At 43.4% G+C, this 21,456-nt stretch overlaps 1 protein-coding gene and 1 long non-coding RNA gene across 2 annotated transcripts; both read right to left on the bottom strand.

Moving 5' to 3' along the window:
* Positions 1 to 3,654: 3,654 nt before the first annotated feature.
* Positions 3,655 to 7,851, bottom strand: LOC136286541 (uncharacterized). The gene is made up of 4 exons (XR_010719939.1): positions 7,144 to 7,851; positions 6,226 to 6,306; positions 5,436 to 5,521; positions 3,655 to 4,012 (listed from the first exon to the last, which is right to left on the bottom strand). It is a non-coding gene; the product is annotated as an uncharacterized lncRNA (long non-coding RNA).
* A 3,069-nt stretch (positions 7,852 to 10,920) lies between these two features.
* Positions 10,921 to 20,328, bottom strand: MTARC2 (mitochondrial amidoxime reducing component 2). The gene is made up of 7 exons (XM_066178217.1): positions 20,016 to 20,328; positions 19,679 to 19,852; positions 16,469 to 16,631; positions 14,880 to 15,020; positions 14,160 to 14,221; positions 14,000 to 14,071; positions 10,921 to 13,480 (listed from the first exon to the last, which is right to left on the bottom strand). Exons 1-7 carry the CDS (start codon positions 20,261 to 20,263, stop codon positions 13,351 to 13,353), a joined length of 990 nt encoding a protein of 329 aa, XP_066034314.1. The 5' UTR covers positions 20,264 to 20,328; the 3' UTR covers positions 10,921 to 13,350.
* Between the last annotated feature and the right edge of the window lie 1,128 nt (positions 20,329 to 21,456).

A 21,456-nucleotide genomic window follows, 5' to 3' on the forward strand; every position in this document is an offset into this window, starting at 1 on the left:
CGTATGTTGTAAAGAAAACCTGAAGATCAAACATCGGTGTATCATTTGGTGGCATGAGAAGAAAGAATTTGGCCAGTCACAGGATCTGTGTATGAGTAATATTTTTCCAGAGGTCAATACAATGCAAAACACAATTCAGAAGGGATGTGTGAGAGAGAGAGAGAATCTTTCTCAAGAACCCAGCCAAAAGAGTTGCATTTTCCAGTATTACCAAACCACCTAAACAGCACTGGGAGCAAAGTCCCCTGAAACATTCAGCCAGGGGTGATCTAAGCTCCAGTAATAGCAACAGAGCCCTGACAGGTGAGCAACAGCAACTCTATTCAAATGTGGGTTTAAAATGTATTTATACTTTATCTATGATTTAAGATCCCAACTTATGTATTTATTTAAAAAGCAGCAGCACTGTCAAACAGCTGACAATAAGAATAAAATACAGCTTTACTTCTTGAACATCTGGAAAAGGACAGGAGCAGGAGAACAGTTTGCTGACAACTGTAGAGCTAGCACAGATTTAGGACACCGTGTTGCCAAATGCAAATCTCCTTTAGGCATGAGTGAAAGATCTTCAGCTGGATGTGTCCTTTGGGATACAAACTATGTCAGTCTCTCAAATTAATAATTCCCTTTCCTGGAAACCTACAGTTTGCTGTAACTATGGGAGCCTAAAGTTCATGCACAGTCCTAAGACAGGCTAGAGAGGTCATGCTGAATTCTTTTATCTGGAAGAAGTTTATGAGTTTTGAAGGTCGATAAAAAATACAGAGTTTGGTTTAGTTGCTTTGAAGCCCATTCTAGAGTTCTCATTTCGCCGTACAGATATCCTAATGAGCAGGTACATGGCAGCAGACCACACGAGGGCTTCTTGGATGTAGACTTCAGCTGGAACAGGTCTTACAGCAGAAGTGCTGTTTCCGGTGCTGCATTTCTGTATATGAATAACATGGTAACACAAACAGGGATGCTCCAGTGTGGCAAATTTATCAGGCTCGTCAGCTCAGACATATAAAAAAGCAGAGCTCTGAAGGATGCAAGACAAACCCCTGCAGTTCCACAAAAGGGAAAGACAAAGATCATCTGTAGCACGCTGAGATCTCAAGTCAAATCTGACTCATTCCGGTGAAATGATTTTTCAGTTTCAGTTCTTGATCTTGGAGATGCTGGATATATGTTTTTTTAGGGCTTACAAACCCTTACCTTTTACAGTTTAAAGGAGATAAGTTAAAAAAGGCCAGTGATTAAGGCTATCTGTTTTCAAACAAGAGCTACTGAAATGTGGAACACATCAGTAATCAGAAAAAGGAACAAATAAGTCACCCTAAAAGCAATTTCCAGTGGAAACTGAGGGTAAATATTGCACCGTGAGCTTTGACAAGTATAAATAATAACTGAGGAGAAGCCATACATGTTTGTTGTGCTCACTGGATATGTGAGGCCAATTCAGCTTGTCAGTGTGCCCAGATTGCATACAACCTAGATAGATTTTGTTTATTTTGTTTTGTTTTTCCCAGAAGGTGTAGGGAGAGTTCAAGAGCAATCTAAATCTCTTTTAGCCTGCCTATTCTTTCTATCCAAAGTTATCTATTGCACAATAGGCAGGAATTAGCATTTGTTGTTAATGATTTAAAATGCCAGATCTATTATGCAAGTGCCTGAACCCATGGCCTAAAATGTTTTGAACACCTTTCTGCACTTACACTTCTAGAAAGAACTTACAGAGTAAAGTAGCAATATTAAAAAAAAAACAAAAAGAAACAAAAAAACAAAAACAAAAAAAAAAAAAAAAAAAAAAAAAAAAACAACAAAAAAAAAACCAAAAAAACCCAACCAACAAAAACACCAAAACAACACAACAAGGGGGTGGAAAAGACTCTGACTAACCATTCAATTTTAATCCCTGCTTTAAGGCAGGATCCATTTCTATATTATACAAGGCTTGTCCAACTTGTCCTTAGAAATCTCCACCAGCAAAGCCTCTCCTGATACCTGCACAGCCTTGTCCACCTTCTCTTTCCCTTAAAAAGGAAGCTCAGGTGCTCTCTACAACTCTCTCAAAGGAAGTTGTAGCCAAGTGGGGGCTGGTCTCCTCTCCCAGGTAACAAGTGATAAAACACGAGGAAATGACTTCAAGCTGTGCCAGGGGAGGTTCAGATTGGACATCAGGAAGGATTTGTTCACAGGAAGGGTTGTTAAACACTGGAATGGATTATCCAAGGAAGTGGAGTCAGTGTCCCTGAAGATGTTCAAGAAACTGGACGTGGCACTCAATACCATGGTCTACTTGACAAGGTGGTGTTTGGTCACAGGTTGGACTCAATCACAGAGATCTTTTCCAACATAAATTATTTTATCATTCCCTCTTTATCACTCAGAAAGGTTTCCTAATGCCTAACCTGGATGAGCACACTGCTCAGCTATACACAAACTGAGGGCTACCATACATTCCTGTCTCTTAAATCCTATCTGTTTACGAGGGCAGACTGGGCTGCAGTAAAGTTAGGGAGATAGGATGTTCTGCAGAGAAGCCATTCCAGTTTCTGTTCCAGCAGGCAACATTAAATCCTGAATGAACCTTTTGTTCTTCCCCTCATAGAAATGAAATGCAGTTTTGCCAACACTGCAGCTGTGGATCAACACTGACTACGTGTGGTGATAACATGATTATCACCAGGCCTTGCTTCAGAAAGGGAGCCAACTACAGCCTATACTGCAAGGGAAGAGGAACTAAAGGTTCTGTGCCCAAAAAGGCAAGGACAAGATAAATAATCACCCCTGTAAGCACCAACCCAAGCTCCTCACAGCACAGTGAAGTACCAAGCAGAGATAGCCCTCAAGCAGAATTTAAGTGTTACCTCCATTCTGGATTCAACCTGGCAAAGCCCTGGCTGGCTGGCTCAAAGTTCCTTGGCCTGCACCACCATGGGCTTCCAGACCCAGCTAATGTGCAGCCTGTCTGCTGGCATGCCAAAGGCTCCTGGATGCTGCCAGCTCACTGCACATGCCCTGCACAGCACACACAGGCTCATGCCTGACCCTGAGAAATGCCTGGCAGCCCTCCAGGAGCCATTACTTTCTGACTGCAAAATGCTGGCAATCTGACTGTCATTATCAAAGCATTTTACCTCTCATGTTTCACTCTGCTCTTCACCTAGAAAGAGAGGATGATTATCCATTCCCGTTGGGGCTTATGAGGAACCAGGTGAATTAACACACCCGAGGTGCTGCAAGCCCTTCACGAGGTGGCCAAAGGAATATTTTACAAGTGACTCCTGGTTCTAATTCAGAAGTAGTTTCCTGCTCCTCCTGTTGGCTGCAGAAGCAATATTCAACCATGTTTTCACAAGCTTGTGAAAGGGGGTTTGGAGATTCTCAGTGCCCTCCACCATCCATGGGTGCCACCTCCTTTGCACAGAGCTGGTGCAGCACTGTTGAGCAGCAATGTGAAGCAGGCTGGTGCCTGGGGCCAAACCATAGCAGCCCAGTGCTCACAGGAGGAATTTCCCCAGTGCTCTTCCAAAATTTAGTGGAAATGCACCTGTTTCTTTTGTAACATATGAAGAGTGTTTTCTTCCATTTGTTCTGATCCATCAAAAGGACATTAAAAGAATGTTAAAAATAGCCACTTTTGGCCAAAACAAAATGGAAAATGGGGGAGTGAGAGAGAGCAGTGTGTGGTTTTGGGGTGGGGGCACTGGACTGAGGAGCACCATTCCTAAACCACACCACCACCTCAAAAGCTTCCCCGAGATTTTCTTTCCAGATGATCATTTTCCCACTTGTTTAGTCCCTGTTGCAGAATTTGCCAGAGCATCTTAAAACAGAGAAGAGCAGCTTGAAAGGTTTTGCTTAGCACAGTTATTCCTTCTCAAAGACTGATAGCATATACAGCATTTTCAAGAAGCTAATCCATGTCAAACCTTCATGTCACCCTTGTGTCCTCCTGCCTGGAGTGAGCTTGTTCCACGAAATCTACGGAAGGCTTCCTGCTATTCAGCCGTGCCACTGGCAGGGACTGGTTCCAGTCACATATGCAAATGAAACAAACAGACAAAAAAAAAGCACAAAACTTCACTTGGGACAGGTCTGAAGAAAGAATCTTGGTCAGTTATTTATTTCTTGGCGTTGATGAGTGCCAAGACTTAATTTCCTTATGGGGTGAAGATTGAAAGCAGAACTTCTGACACCAGTGGGATTAGACATAAATAAATTCTCTCTAAGCAAATCAGCCTGGGACATCCTATATTCCAAACTGATTTTGCATCTTTGCCTCTTGAAGATGATATACTGAGAAAGAAAGAGATATTTGGCATGCAGGTGATGCATTAATCAAAAGCTTCTGTGACAGTACAGGCACAACCAAACACTGTAGGAAAGCCTTTCACACTGGAAAACCCCACATGTCCCAGCACAATGCAAAAGACAGCAAAAGATTTACTGGAGTTTCAAAACCAAAATAAGTAACATTATTTTCCAGAAAAGGCCAGCAGCCAGCCCTCAGCAGAAGGGTCACAGCAAAAGCTAAAGCAGGCTGCAGCTGGTCACTGGCACACACAAAGCTGCTCTCCAGTTCCCCTGGGTACCTCTGGGGATGCCACCTGGCACCATCCAGCACATGGAGGACTCTTTTACTAGGCTGCTCCTGCACACATTGGAGCAGGTGGAGGCTGCTGGGTCAGCTCATCACTTCTGTGCACAGTATCCCCACAAGTGCCACTGGGACACCTCAAAGGTGCATAGCCCTTTGATACAGTACAGCCCACCACGCACTAGGGGTTGGCATTTTCAAGAGGGGACCCCATTTATGACCATACACTCTCCAGAAACCTGCCTGACATACTGCGGTAAAACAGAACCCCAGGAGGAACAGTGAGGGTTCTATGCTCCCAATAGAACTTGCCCTTATCCAGTAGAAACCCATTTTTCACTGGGCTTTGGAAAAACAAACAAACAAACAACAAACTACTTTCTATTTTAATGAATTATGATAATTGTTCTCCCTTTCCTTTCCCTGATCTCACCACCTGTTAAGGTGAGCAGAGTCCCAATGCAATCCCAACACCCCCTTCCCATCCGGCTGCACTACACCCTGAATGTCTACATGGGCCATTGTAGGTCTAGGAAAGATGTTCAACCTGCAGAAAAGGAGACTGAGCACTCAAATGCACTAAGGGATGCACCATCCGTATGACAACAAGGGATTTAAAGTGCAGCAGGAAGCACTGAGGCTGGACATTTAGAAGAAACTTCCTTTAAGGTGCCTTAAACCAGGTCATTTTCCAGTCACTGAACATAGACGAGGAAAGGAGAAAGAAAACTAGGCCAAGAAAAATAATAAAAAGAAAAAAGACGCAACACCCCCACCAACAAATCAATCAACTTTTAAAGCTTCTAAAGCTAATTATCACAACTTCGTCTAGGGCTGGGACACTGTGTACCTTCCTGCTTTATTTCACTGATGCCAGGAGACTTTTAGTCCAGAGGATGTACCAAAAGCAATGCCTCTGTGTTTTTTAGTGGAAACCTGCCAGGAAAGAAAACAGAAAAATCCATGCATGCATCTATAATAGGTTGTGGTGAGCATGAAACAAGAATAGCAAGTCAGGGAACCTTCAAATTTTGCAGGAATGGAGCTTCCATTCCCTTCTACAAGTTAAATATGCTATCCCAAAAAGATTTTCTCATGGGAAAAAGTAAGCAATCAGGAATGGAAACTAACTGGTTAGAACTGATTATTGCTAACTCTGAGATGCCTTCAGACATTTGTTTGGGGCAGCCTTGGGGAACCTGACAAAAGAAAGTATTTGAGTATAAATGCAAAGCACACCATTTCGAAACCAAGGTTGATTTCTTAGATATTCAACAATACATATATATGCATGCATATATACACGTAGACACATCCACCACAAACAGCTGACTACTTTATGGGTTTAAGATGGAAAGAAAAACATTCGTATTGCATTACCCAATTAAAAAGGTGAGAGAGGACAGAAGGAATTGGATTCCTTTTCAAAACCACATTTGTGTTGTATAATTTTTGTGGTGAATTTCAAGATTTTGCAGTTTTTGGGAGAGCATGCAGACTAAACATTGACTCTCTACAAATAAACCTTAAATAAAACCAAAACCATTATATTAAGTCTATTTTAAATAATAGACAATCAAATTTTACTTTTTTAAAAGGATAAATGAGGTCGGTATAAGTGTGGTTGCTTTCAGACTCACCTGCAGGCATGCATCCATCAAATTTACAAAATTTTAAAATGGTTTTCAAATCCAGCTCCAAATCCACTTTGATGGTTCCACCTAGATGAACAGATAAAATACACTGACCTCTCCTTTAATTAACAGAAGATATGTTAAATAGCATCTGTGGGAGGCCCCTTCAGAGCAGGCATGCAAGAGACACATACTCTGTCCAAACCTACTCCATTTAAAAAGGGCAAACACTCCCAGGGGGATAGGGGAGGGCAGGAACTATCTGTGATACTGACTAAGAGCTTTAAATATAGTTTATTTTCTTCAAATGTAGTTGGCATCAAATGTCTTTCTGTACACAGAAAGTTCAGTGGGGTAGGAACAGCTATTTTAGGGTTGAAGGAAGGTCAGCAGAACACAAGACAAGCATTGGTGTTCCAAGGCTCTCGTAAGAATGCTAAACAAGACAGGGCTTTTTAGGAAAATGCATTTTTACTAAAGAGATGCTGGCAGAGGATTTCATCATGATGAAATGCATTAAGTGAAGGACTCACTTTTTCACCAGAAATTTGACTTTTCTATTGCTTGGAGCTGTGCTATCAGGAATCTTTTTCATAATACACAGCAGAAAAAAGAGAAGGATTTTTAGTTTTAGGGTTTGGAAGTTCTTTATGGGGGGAGGGAGTATTTTGGGTTTGTTTTAAATGAAATGAAATGTCTTAATATATTTGTGCAAATAAAGTGATAATTTTCATTTGAAAAGCAGACAAAAAAAATCTTTAAATGCAGTGATTTGTGTGGTCAAGCAAAGTAACTAAGGCTTTAGACACACTCTAAATTCTATAGGCACAAGAGCTCATCTCCTCTGCTCCCCATGCAAGGAGACTATTCAGCCATGCCATCCATAGCTCCAGTTTCTTTACAGATGGTAAGTGCAGTACTTACTGTGAAGATGGTGAGGCACTGGCACAGGATGCCCAGAGAAGCTGTGGATGTCACGTTCCTGGAAGTGTTGAAGGCCAGGTTGGATGTGGCTCCGAGTAACCTGGTCTAGTGGAATGTGCCCCTGCCCATGGAAGAGGACAGCAACTAGATCATCTTTTAAGTCCCTTCCAACCAAAATCATTCTGTGTTCCATAGAGAATAAAAAAGGGGATAAGCATAGTATTTTTTTTTTTTAAATTTTAGCAGTTTTCCATAGTCTGCTGCACTGCCTGACTTCCCTCAGCTCCAGCTGCATGTTCAGCCTAAAGAAATCAGACAGATTTTGCTCTTGGCAATCTTAAAATATATATGTTGCTTACTGCTTCATGGCTGCATACCACTGAGGCTAGCATTGCTGCCACCACTTTCCAAGAGACATTCCAGCAAGGCCAACCTGAGCCCAGGTGATAAACTGAGCCAAGTTATCAGCAGTGCCACAGAACTCCCAGCAAACTGTTTAAATTTTATCTGCTCTCAGCATCCTCCCATGGGCTGATAAGGCCCAGCAGCTTCCTGCAGCACAGCTGCTGCCAGAATGGGTCCTCTGAGAGCACGCAGCCAACACTGTGATACTCTGCTTAAAAAAGAAGAGTCTTGCTCTGATGGAGCTCCCAGCTGACCACTTGGCCAGGTGTTTGGGTAGCACAGCTCAGTACAGTTTCTCCAACAAGAGAGCAGTAACACACAGGGCTGTCTGCAAGCAAGGTACATGACACACCTTCTGCTCCATCAGACCCAGTGCCCAAGAGCTGCTCTTATCTGAATTGGCTTTTGAAGGACTCCAGAGTGTGCCTTTGAGTGTCAAGTAAACTCATCCTTTTCTTAAAACCACTTCTAGGGCTGAGAAGATACTTTCAGAATCCCATGAAAACTATGAGCTGTTTTTTTAGACTTTTTACAACTAAGTTTAGAGTGATGGATCTATTTGTCTTGCTGGTTCCCTTCAAGGATTAATTACACAGTAACCTGCACCCCAAAAATTAGAATGTTTGTGATTCACATTTCTGAGCACGTGAACATGAACTGGAAGGGATTTAGTTCTGCTAAAAGTCACACAGCCCAGGATGTGGGAAACTATCATTGGACAGCTCTAGGTCTATTAAACAGAAATAAAGGACAACTGAGGGAAATTAAACTTTATCACCTGTTCCTTGAGGTAACTGCAAGGACAATATTCTGCTTTACCTTAAATAAACCCAAGGAATGGACAGTTAATATGGACCACCAAACTGCACAACTGCAAACACAGTGGAACATAATTCTTCAATGGGTGATGTGTTTATGTTTGAAAGGATCTAGGACACCGCTGGTATTCTTGATCTCTCCCATGATCTTCTTGCAGTCCAACTATCACTGTGGCTTTTGATCTTTTACCAAAAATCCAGTTTTCAAAGCATGCAGGAATCTGGCCCTGTGGCCCATGCTATATGAAGAGATGAAGCAGGTATTTTCCAACTCTGAACTTAATGTCTATTGCTTTCTTTTCCACAGCCAGAGGACACTGCACTCTTACCCATCTGTTTTGGTTTAAGTCCTACACATATGAAATCTTGAAAAAAATAGATTTAGTTGCCAGTTTTAACTTATGCCAAAGTGATGTAGGTAGGTCTGCTAAAAATAATGATCCATGACTCAGTAATTGTGGCTGCTATGACTGAGGAACTGTCATCCTACATAATCTCTCAAAGACAAACCTCAATTAACAGAGAATGAAGCTGGTTTTTGGAACTCAACAGTAAAGAGGCTATGAAAGTTAGCACTTCAGTGAAGCACAATAATTGTTTCACCATGCTTATTATCTAGTGCCTAAAGAAAGTGAGAACAGTCAGCTGTTAAACAAGCAGTGATAAGCTGTCAGAACAATTCTGTGCACTAGAGAAGATAAAATTCTCTACAATACTGTTCCTGGAGGAAAGGGGAAGTTCAGCCAGCCTAGGTGTCTCATGCATAACAGTCCAAGGGCAAAGGGGAGGTGCTTTATCCTTCCACAGTGTCAGAAAAATGAGAGCTTCCCACCCAAAGTTTTCAATGTGATGTACCACAGGCTGCTCCATGTCCTTGTTCTGCACAGGTAGAAGATAGTCTCTACCTGATGTTTACCTCAGGCTACAATTACTTGTGGTTTGATTTTATCAGTGTCTGTAAGTACCCAAAAGTGAGTATCAAGAGGATGGACCAGGCTCTTCTTGGTGGTGTCAAGCAATGGGACAAGAGGCAATGGGCAGAAACTGACGCACAGAAGTTCCACCTGAATATGAAAAACTTGTTTACTGTGCAGAAGACCATGCACTAGAACAGGTTGATCAGACAGAGTGTGGAGTCCCCCTCAGTGGGGATATTCAAGAACCATCTGGACACAATCATGTACCCTGTGCTCTAGGATGATCATGCTTGAGCAGGGAGGTAGGACCATGACCCACTGTGGCCCCGTCCAGCCTGACCCACTCTGTGATTTCCTGTAGTCAATGTGATGAGCTGTGGCCCACTGGGGAGAGTGGCATTCCTCAGGCCAGGTTATTGTTGAATACCAGGAATTGATGCTATTGCACAACCATTCTCAGTCCATTCTCATTCTCAGTCCATCTGCACAGAAACACCTGGAGAACATGGAACCACCCAGTACCTTGCCTTCACTGACAGTCCCATCTCGTGCAGCTCCAGCTGCACACACACCCTCTACACACCAAGCCTTGCCTATTTCCTTTCCCCTTCCAACCATTCCTGTTCCCTGGCCATGATGAGTTAGCAGATTTGTTACAGAAAAGGCTCCATGTGTGAAACCCTTGTTGAGTTTACCAATGTCTTCAGATAAAATACAAAGAATTACTAGTAACAGTGACATTCTAAGTTGAGATTAACACTAACACAATGTAGATTGTGTTAAGATAAAAAACATTTGAAATATGAATGCTACCTCTCTTCCACCTGAAGACTGATACACACGTGGGCTTTATGCCTGCATCACTTTTTAGAATCTTCTGTCCAAAAGAAACAACGACTTAGCATGTGTAGTCCTCAGCCCTACAGCTACCCAGCACAGGGAATTTCTTATGGATCTTGAATGAGAAAAAGGCAATCTCAGGTGCTAAGACAGAGCAGAAACAAACACCCTGTGGGAGCTCTTTTTGAAACTTTTGTCATTTGTAGAGGCATGATCTGTGAATCTTTTGTCTTCTTACAGAACAGCAGAGGGATGCCTTTGGAAGGCTGTTTTTCTCCTTAGGATGCAGACACAGAATCTTTCTCAGGTTTTTTGTGGGGAGAGCAGACTTGTCTGAAAAGATATCCACTACAAATCTTAAGCAACCCTGAAATTGCTGCTTTTAACAACTGTCATTCTCATACACAGTCTTCTGCAAGAACTATTGGTACAATAAATGCTGTAAAAAAAGCTTTGGCATTATACTTTGAGACATGACGTGGATTGACTTGAGTAAACTCTCATATTTTTAAACGCACTTCCTCTTGTTTTCATACATCTCTGGGAAAAAATTTACGTCTGTAAATGTCTTTTTCATTATCTAGATCATAAGGGTTGCAAAACTGAGTCTGACGACCACTTACATCTGATGGTTCTGCTCTCTTACACATATCCTCTGGTTAACTGGATATATTTCTGAACTCAGAGGTAGGATTAAAAAAGACAATCATCAGTATTAACTATATTTGAGATCCTGGTAACAGTAGTAAAAATTAAATGCTGAAACAGAAAACAAAAAAACTCACAAACAAATGCTACACCTTAAGAAAGTTTGATTCATTAGAAGTTTATGCTTTTGTTTTCTTCCTCTAGAGTTAAAAAAATTAACAATCTTTTAAATACACAATTAAAAAGACAGTGGCTTATGATTGACACATTTTCAGTCAATTTTCTAAATTGCTTAAACAAAATCAAACACAATTCCTACAGTTACAGTAAATCAACATTTATATGAAGATATGCAATGTTCTTATTCATGCTCTCCACAAAATGGCCACATAATTGATTTAAGTGCCATTTATGAGCCATGTTGCACTCAGATGCACTCCTGTTTTAGGATTCCAGCCATATTTTGCTAAGAGGCTTTACAGGAATAAAGCAAGGATTTTGATCCATGGCCTTTCCCAAACAGGAAAGCAGATGGCAGTTTCTCCTTGCAAAGACAGCCCCATCTCCAAATCAGCCCAATCAACAACAGCCTAATGAGGCAATGAAATCTACACCACACAATTTATGTAAATGCTGATGTGCTGCTAGAACAACAGTGGAAAAAATACATTTGGCCAGAAGCAAAAAAATCAGCTCTTTTTCCTTCCGCTTCTTTGACTTAATGAAGGGACACACTCTTAACTAATTGCTTTGGCAGGCCAGCAGGCTGCCTGTGCTTTATGACACCATTAGGAATTCCACAAGCTTTCAGCTTTAAACATTAAGAACTTTTAAGGTGTGCTTTTTAAGAGTGAACCTCAGAATTCTTTCTCTTTTCAAAAGATGCTTTTTCTCTCACTTCCCACTAGCTGCTGCATCAGGCACAACAATACACAAATATACAACTTCCACTTCAAACTGGGCACTGGAGTGTCCCAGGAAAACTTAATACTTACAGAGCATCCTGCTGACAAAATGGCATTCAGAGCAACTCGGAGCTCACAAATAATAGAAAAGTACCTCCCCTACATGATTGCTTCAGGCTTGCTATATACATCCACCTGCTCTTTCTCAAAGCTCAACGGCTCTTCATTTTACAGGTCTGAGTTGTGAACAGGCATTAAAATTCCCTTTTCACACTTACAGCAGAAAATGAATAATCTAAACATCAGACTGGATCATATTTGTCCTTCACACTTAATTTGATTCTTCTTTTAGGCTAGGAAAACACTCTTTTCAAATTTAGTAATTCATAAAAAAGAAACAAGCAGAAAAGCATTTGAAAGATGGCAGGCTTTTGTCCTGGAGGCCATTAAAAAAAATCAAATAATATTTAAAGAAAAGATAATTATATATTTTATACTGTTATAATTCACTAGTTTTCTCCCTTTTTGTTTTATGTAGTAGAAAATATAATTATCAGCTTCTTACAAACGGGTGACATTTTGGTTAAATTGAGCAGGACTGGGGGACAATCAGAAATTTAAATGCAGAACCAGTAAGGATGTTAACATGCTCAAACTGCAGCTTCCCAAACACTTGCTTAGCAGCCTAACTTTCTACACAAAGGGATCCACTGAGCCAGAGAGGAGCTGTGCATGAGCCCTACAATATTGGCCTGGACGGCGGTTGAACAGGGCAGGCTCAACATTAGATCCCTCCCTACGGCTGTTCTTCCCCTCCAATGTGCATGAGGTCTCTGACACAGTGAACATCCAGTTCTTTCCATCAAACTGGAAATTCTACTGCTATGTTAGCAAATGCATCACTACTCTACAGCCCCAGTGTTATGGTATTGTTCACAGGATAAAAAACTGACAGCTAAAACTGTCAAGCAGAGGTCACAAACGAAACAAGCCCACAGCCTTACACATCATTACCTGACACTCCCATCTCTAGACCTGACTATCATTTCATCAGCTCGGAATTCTCCTTCTGATACTGCTCCAAACTCAAGAGACAGTAGAAATCTTCAGGAAACAACTGCGAGGAAAGAAACACTGCTAAAAACTACCTCTGGACATAGACAGGGCAAGATGATTAGGACCAAAGGAGGGTAGAGTCACAAGGATTAGGACCAAAGGAGAGAAGCAGAGCCCTGCCATCTGCACTCTGTGATCACTTGTAAAGGCAGCTCTGTGAAAAACAGACTTTGTGCTTGGCATGACTATCTTTGTGGTTCTTTATAGGCACTAAATGTATCTAACACATGATGCAAACCCTTGTACATAAATTTGGATTCCAATATTGCGGTTGACATGAAATTTTAGGAGGTGTGATGCTCACAGTAGTGCTGTGAAGTCTGTCATGGACCAGTTTCTTCTACCATAGCCTCCAGGAAAACTAAAGATGCGGTTACTACAGGTATGCCAGTAGATTACATGATCTGAAATGACTGGCACTTCACAGCCTCAGGGAACCTCCTGCATCTTAAAAAGCACGAAAAAATATTGCAAGGAAGAAGAAAAAGTTATGCTGGTGACTGTGTACATGGAATCTGCGTATCAAAGTGAAAAAGCATCTTCTGATCAAAGTCTCCTTCATTCCCAGACCATCTTGTACACAGGGTCTCCAACTTGAATGGTTCCAGTTTTGTCAACAGCAAAGTATTTCCCAAAGAGAGGGCTGGTTTTGTAAATGTGTTTCTCAGACGGGTCACACAAGCGGTAACTGCAAAGAGAAAAGCCCTTCTTTAGAATAAGTGGCAGCAAAATCTACACATCAGTGATGAAAGAGAGGACATGCAAATAATGATGTTTTGTTTTGGTCATCATATTAGGCTAAAAACTAAATAAATATTGTAGTTAAGAGAACCAAGCAGTTCAAATGGAGGGGGAAAAGGCTTATTGTATCACCCATTCATGTTTAATATATACAAAAATCTTTATAAAAAGGAAAGTCAAAGAAGCAAAGTTAGACCTTTAGATACCTTAAATACCTGTTACCCCAAGCTTTCACTGTAGCAGATATGAAAGAGACAGTGAATGTGAAGTTTGCAAGAACTTCCTGAATTTTCTTACTACACAGAACTGCAAGAAGTAGACTGGAAGCCAATATACACAGACATTCATGCTGCACCATTATGTCCCACACACACTTCAAACCACTTTTAAAATACTAGTCTAACATCTGTTGGGGTCTAGCCTAAATCCTCTCCCACAGTCTAAGAAACAGTGGTATTTTTATAACCTTTTCAATGTGTCCAAGGGCTCCTTCCTGTCCATGACCCCAGTGTCTGGATTAACAGTTGTTAAAATACACCTGCAATGACAGACAGTGCCAAATCAGTCAGGACTTCTTATCATAAACCTCTTTGTTCCTAGGTAAAATAAAGGTCTCCAGTGTTTACCTGCCACAACACACGGTCCCTTTCATCTCCACATCACCAATGAGAATATCCTCCCAGGTGTCCTGAGGGAAGTAAATATTAGGCACATATAAGCACATGCAATTACTTTACCAGAAGTGGCACAGTCATTCACAAAAAGGTGCACCATTCCAGATGAGCACCTTTACTAGCACCTTCAAAATATGCAGAGCTACACCACAGTACTATAATGAAAACCCTACTGTCGCTGCATTTATCCAATTCAGGACACACTAATAATTCTATCCAAAAAGAGAGACATACAAGTAATGAATCCTGTTCTGCAACATGCACTTGCCTGAAGCACTGAACCTAAGGCAATTTCTTCTTACTGTACAGGTGATAAACTGATCTGTGGCCTCTGGTAAATCAACAGTTTTGCAGACAGGAAATTTTTAGGGGAAGTAAGTTTTTGCTTCTCATCTACAAAAGCTTCCTATTGCAAACCCTCCTGGTAGGTAAAAATCTATTCCTGCTTTAGGAACTTCTTCAATTTGAGAAACAATCATTCATAGACCTGAGTCTTCCATCAGTGTTTCACATGCATTGATGTGAGCTCAAGCTTTATCCCTCTGCAACTGAGTTGTAAAAATCACAGAGTAAGAGTTTTCCTCACCCTTTTAGGCACCATCACACACGGCAACTGACTTCAAAAGAAACACAACCAAGCCTTCAAAAAGACATTTGAGACAGTTATTTTACCTCCTCAAAAGCACTGCAGTCTGTTACAAAAATATTTGGCCTGAAGTTCTGTATCTTGGCTTTCTTTTCCAGCCTGGTGTTCAAATCATCCATTGAAGCTTCGGAGATGATCAAGACTGGGCTGCAGTCAGGATAGGCAACCTGCAGAAACAAACATCACAAATCCTGGGGCTGCTCTAAGAGCATGGCAGGAAAGTCACTGCCTGGCAGAAAACAGGTGTTGGTACCAGTGGCCTTTTAGGCTGCTGCATTCAAGCTTTGATTTTCCTGAAAGCAGGTTAACAAGGAAAACAACACACTCTTCCCTGTTTTCAGTCACCACGGCAATGTTTGTGTTGTCAAACTGCCTTATCACAACACCAGAGGGAGTTCCACATCCAGAACAGCCCATACTCAATTACAGCTGACCATTCATCAGTTTGGGATGCCTGGGCAGTGGGAGGGCCATATAAGCAAACAAGGCCAATGAACAGTATTTAAAAACCTCTAAACCTCCAAGAAGTGGAGCTTCACAGAGTTCAGGGAAGAAGAAAAAAAAAAAAAAAACCAACAAAAAAACCCCCAAAAAACCCCAAAACAAAACAAAAAAACCAAAAAGACATTTTGGTAAGAATTTTCGTGTATAACCCTCCTGCCTTTCTCTTATATTATTCTTACTCCATTCTTGTACATGCCTTTCAACCACAGGATGATAAGCATTGAAATATCTATCAAAAAATTCTGCCTTTTCTTTCTTGCTATGATTCCAGAACATCACCCCTCCTAATCTGATGCCTCTTTTGCTGAAATATTGTGTTTGTACTGGTCTCAGTGCCCTTACATAACAAATGCATATCTATAAAAGTCTATAACTGAATATACTTTCTTCTCTTTGTGCAACAAGCAAGACACTGATGTCCTATAGATAATAACACCACAAGAGCAAGGTACTCACAATTTTAATTTGTTTAAAAACCTTACATTTGATACAATTCAAAGCATCTTCACCTGAGAGAGCTGTTCAGGAAAAAAGAAAGGCAGCAGTGGCTAAAATTGTATAAGGATGTCTGAGCACAGCATCTCCTTTCATACCTTTTTATTATATTTCTCTAATATCACACCTTCAAGCCTCTTCCACATAAAGAGACAAAACCCCTGAAACTTCATTTGAATTTTAATTCCTAGGCCCACAACTATAACCAGCCTGTTTTAACATCATTCCTTTAAACAAAATACAAAGTAACACAACTTGTATCATTACACTCCCACACCTGACAAGGGATAGGGAGTGGAATCTTTGTATGCAACACAGATTACACCATCAAAACATCACTGAGACACAAAAAGGTATTGTATTCTGCAGTGTAATAGTTCCTCTTCAAGTATCAGTTTCAGACTCTTTAGCTGTGAACGGTCAATAGCTTAAAACCAATCTGAAGTAAAAATTAAGCAAGTCACCTCTTTACAGAAGAGAATACTCACATGGTTTCAGTACACAACAACACACACCTTGTTAAACTGGGCTCAACTACCAAAGATGGAAGGGGCAGATTCTGGTGGGTGGAAAAGGTTAAAAGGACACACTTCTGATAAAGAGAGCACTCATTTACCTCATCGGTGTTTCGGAAAAGGGCAATCGAGTCCTTTGACTTCCTTGGCACCATGGAGGGCTCAAAGTGCACCAGCCGACAGGGCTCAGAGTTCAGGAAGGTGGTGATCCACTGAGCCACTTCATCACCACAGTCCCTGCCCTGGATATCCTGTCCAAACACCCTGGAGAGTCACAACACATCAACAAGTTAGCTGGAAACCAGAAGATTCAAGGAAGCTTCTTATTCGAAGGCAAAAATCGTGTTTTAATAGTGGGAGCAATAGACAGAAAAGGAATCATTCCCAAAGGCAATCTCCTTGTGGCCACAGTGTTTTGAAAGCTAAGGAACATGGACATGAGCAGACAATACCAGCTGATGAAAGAATGAGCTCTGAAATAGTGTTCATGGGCCCAGAGCTAGCTGCCTCATCAGTGACAGTAACAAACCTACCTGCTTGTCCTACTTTGAGGGAAAAAAGGGGCCTGCTCTTGCATTTGCACGTGACTGCTACATCAAATGACTTCTACTGAGAAATCAACTGAAAGGTAATTAATTTCAGAAAATGAACGATATCTTGAAATTATGTGATCAGATGTTACCATAACTGATATGTACAGATGTTATTAATTCAAAGTGTCCCTAACTGTTAAGGAAACTTTCCTTCAGATTTTAGTGCTGTCAAACTTTTGCCAGAGATAAGTGAGACACTTTAGCTCAGACTTCACATCCAAAATAGCTCAGTGTCTTAAGAGAGGTTAAAGATTTGTACTGGAAACGAAGTCCATGGGGCACAAAAAGCCACTGCCAGCAGAATACAAACAAGTTTATGCAAGGAGCATTTTCCTGGCAAGAAAAGCTAAACCTTGACTCAATCTTTCAATAAACTTTAACACCAGTCATGAGTAGTTTTGTTACATTTTTCAGAGTAGCCATTTTGACTGGAACGCTCGGCAGTTCCCTATCTGCAATCAAATCCTGGGCAGCTTGAAGCATGGGGATGCCCATGCAGTTCCAGAGCGAGCCCAGCTCCTAGGAGCCCTTCTTTACTCATCTGGAGGAGTGATCATTTGGGTGCTGGCATCAATAACCTGCTCCATTTGCTGGGATTCCAGTGTCTACCCTGTGACACAGGCTGGAATTAAATGTAATTGCTCCAGGCAGCATTCAACTACCTTTCTCCTCCCTCCATCCCACAGTTCCTGCATGCCTTCTGACTGGCAGGACAAGAGAGGCAAGGCTCTTACAGCTTCCAACACTACTGCTTTTCACTCAGGAAGTGGACCTATCCTAAGCACTCAGTGCTGCAGGGATCCATGGGAAAACATCACACTATTTAAGTGTTACAACACACACTGACAAAGAGCACAGATAAAGAGCACGAGGTTTCTCAGCCAGAGGGAAGCACTCTAGGACGTGCACTAGCAAAAAATGTGGCTATACAACAGCTTTGGTCTAATATTTGACTCTCCCAAGCACAGGATTTTTAAATAGCTATATAAAATTTGCAAGTGGACTTAGCACTTTTCAAGATCAACACAAGCACAGCCGTATGCAGCCAAAGGCACTAAGGCACTGCTTTAGCTCTAGTTTATGGGGCCTGAGCTCCCATGAGCATCCATCTGAGGGCAAATTTATTACAGCAAAGAAAGAAACTGAAAAAAAAAAACAACAAACAAAAGAGAGGAACAAATCACTGAACTCTGAACCTGGAAAATCCAAGAAATCCAAGCTAAGTTTTCATTCCTGCAAGGTATTAGCTATTTAAATATTCTTCTAGTGACACAACAAATTTTAGAAGAATGACACCTCACAGACTGCATGGTTTGCAGTGCATGTGCCACTGGTGTTACGCACAGGTTTGTAAAAATCTGTTCCATTTCTCCAGGAGAAATGCTACCGTGTGGAACTTGCACCTGCCTTGTATAAATAGAGATGCTGAGCTATGCTCATCAAGGGTTTCCACAGCAACAGATTTATGTTAAAAGCAAGCAAATGCAGTTCCATGCAAGCACTCTTTTAGTTACAATTACAGCAGCTGGTGCATTAACCATCTCTGCTATCCAAAGAGCAAACACTTACAGTATCTTTGCAGGGCCTTACATCACTTACAGTCTCTAAACACTTACATATTAATTGACATTTTAGCAGAGAAAAGGTTTTCCTCTTCCTTCTGGCAGTTTTCCAGCATGGATTTCTATACATAGATAAAATAACTAGGCCTGCACTTATACAACAAAGCTCGAAGCACACAGCTAAATCACTGTTTGTAACCCATCCACCTGAAAATCCTTTGGGGTAGCACCTACAGGGAATGCCCTAAGTCCCTGGGATGCTGGTCTTGGCCTTGTGACCTCAGGGAGTGTCTTGGACTACCAAGTTTTTAACTGAGACCCCTCAGTTAAATGGCTAAAGAGAGGGGTCAGGGAATCTAAACTCCAACATCTCACCAGCTCCGAACAGCCAGCGTGCATGCAAAAATGCTAATGCACAGAGTAGTTGTGATCAAGAAATAGCAAAGCGCATGGCTGAAGCTCTGAGATACAGATGCTCACCCAAGCAAGAACAGAAACAGTAAAAGTAAAAACAAATAAGCAAACATGACATTCTATCAAGACAGGAGATCACAGTTCATTTGGCAGATGTGTAAAGCATGGTCTTTGATACTCTGTCATCTTTTCCTGAGATTTGTTTTCACCAATAATTAAAAGCAGAGCTTTTGTTACAACAACCATTCCTGGCCTCCTGTGTAACACATGGCAGAGGATTTCACAGAATTACAGAACAGTCTAGATTAGAAGCAACCTTAAAGACCACCTAGGACAACTTCCCTAGCATAAGCTGGGGCACCTTCCACTAGATCAAGGTGTTCAGAGCCCCATCCAACCTGACTTTGAACACTTCTAGGGACGGGGCATCCACATCTCCTCCGGGCAATCTGTGCCAATGCCTCACCACCCACACAGTCAAGAATTTCTTCCTAATAGCTAATCTAAACCTACCAACACCACTGTGCCTTGTCTTGTCAGTACAGGCTCTGGTTTGAAGTCTATCTCACTTAAGCAGACGGTGAGAAATAGCTGCACAGAAAAGACAAAGAGGTACTGAACTTTTACTCTCTAATTTCTGCATAAGAATACGCGAAGCTTCACACAATCTTGAAAAGAAAAGCACATGAGAAAGCCATTATTGAGCGAGAGGTAAGGGGAAAGAAAAAGCCTTCTTCAGTACCTGCAGTTGCGGATGGGGTTCTTCTCGGGGAGCTTTACAGGCACGCTTATCTTCTCCATATCCCCGGCCTCCAAGATCAAGTGCCCGTTATCACAGTCGGCAGAAACAAGGACGAGCCGCGGCTCCTGGCGAGCTGTCACCATGTGCCCGTCCTCCCTGATCACGAGCCAGAACCTGCGGCGGGACGGGGCAAAAAGGCGCCCAACAGCGTTAATGCCGGGCTCGGCAGCACCCGCACGGCAGGTGCTCCTCCCCAGGCCCTCAGGAAAACAAACACCTGACAACGCGGAGGCCCCAGGGCCCGGCCGGAGCTCCACGCCGGGCCCGGCCCGCCTACCTGTCCCGCAGGTCCCCGCAGCGCAGCCCCATCGGCGTCACCTGTGCCCGCCGCACCGACACCCCCCGGCACGACTTCACCGGGTACACGAAGAGCCTGAGCACCGTCCCGACCCGCTGCAGGCGGCGGCGGCGGCGCGGGCCGGCCCAGCGCCAGGCCCCGAGCAGGGCGCCCAGCGCCAGCAGCGCCGCCGCCCCCCACAGCCAGCCCTGCCGCGCCGGGCCCGCCGCGCCCCACGGGCCGCTCATGGCGACCGGGCCCCGCTGCCAGCACGGAGAGGCCGTGGGCGGGAGCGGAGCGGGCCGGCCCCCTCACACCGCTCCACCCCTCACACCGCCCCGCCCCCTCTCTCCGCCCCGCCCCCTCACACCGCCCCGCCCCCTCACACCGCCCCGCCCCCTCACACCGCCCCGCCCCCTCACACCGCCCCGCCCCCTCTCTCCGCCCCGCCCCCTACACCGCCCCGCCCCCTACACCGCCCCTCTCCCTCACACCGCCCCGCCCCTCACACCGCCCCGCCCCCTCACACCGCCCCGCCCCCTCACACCGCCCCGCCCCTCACACCGCTCCGCCCCCTCACACCGCCCTCGGCGCTCCGGGCCTGCCCCGAGCCCGGCGCGGAGCCGCGAACTTCGGTGCGAAAGTCGGGGCAGCGCAGCGGGGAAAATGCACGGTTGAGCGTCCGGCTTGGCAAAGTACCGGTGGATGATGCGTTCCGTCTGATGTCCGGGCTTTTAGTGAAAGCAGCGCTGCAGGAAGCCTGGGCTGTGTGGGAATACATGAGTGGGTCAAATTCATGCGTTTGGTTTGGCTCGGAGAAGAGCCGAAGAGGTGGATGAAGGCGTGGAGGGCAGCAAATGGGGTGTCCAGTCCTGTTGGGCTGCCTTGGGACATCTGCACACTCCAGCTGCCTGTGTCAAACTCCTGAGACCCCTTCCGAGAGCTTCCTGTTTGTTGGCAGGGTCTCAAGGAAGTCACTTTGTGGGATACCCAGCTGCATCAAATACAGTCTGGAGTGGCAAATGCCACTGTTGCCACAGGTCTGTCCTCGCAGGTGAAGTGAGAGCTTTGTGGTCTGATGGCCAAACTCACCAACTGAAATCTTTATGATTGGTGAGCTGAGAGCAAAGTCCCAGAAGGTAGAAGATGGGGAGTCTCAGTGTTGGGTATTTCTGGGAGATTCAGACAGCCCAGCCACATTGGATTACTGGAAGTACTCCATCAGCAGCAGCCTGGTGGAGAGGGACACTGAAGATGAGGCTATTGTGGGTCTTTTTGATAATGGGCACGTGCAGGCAATCAAGCCAGGAGAGTTCCTCACATTCACTTCAAGAACCACTTGATCACAGACCAGGATCGAAAAATGTTCCTGTTAGTGGGAATCATCATAGATTGTAAAAAGTACGGTGGGAGTTGTGAAAACCTGCTGGTGGGTGAAGAC

This window comes from Chamaea fasciata, unplaced genomic scaffold, assembly GCF_029207755.1.
Source record: "Chamaea fasciata isolate MVZ Bird 193981 ecotype frontalis unplaced genomic scaffold, bChaFas1.0.hap1 SCAF_3, whole genome shotgun sequence".
Taxonomy (NCBI): domain Eukaryota; kingdom Metazoa; phylum Chordata; class Aves; order Passeriformes; family Sylviidae; genus Chamaea; species Chamaea fasciata.

Excerpts from the sequence above, each read along its gene's own strand:
- MTARC2 (XM_066178217.1), bottom strand. The coding sequence starts at position 20,263 with ATGAGCGGCCCGTGGGGCGCGGCGGGCCCGGCGCGGCAGGGCTGGCTG. Across the intron at positions 19,853-20,015 it reads TGCGGGGACCTGCGGGACAG|GTTCTGGCTCGTGATCAGGG; the intron begins GTAGGCGGGCCG and ends GTCCCGCCGCAG. Across the intron at positions 15,021-16,468 it reads TTTTCCGAAACACCGATGAG|GTTGCCTATCCTGACTGCAG; the intron begins GTAAATGAGTGC and ends TTGTTTCTGCAG.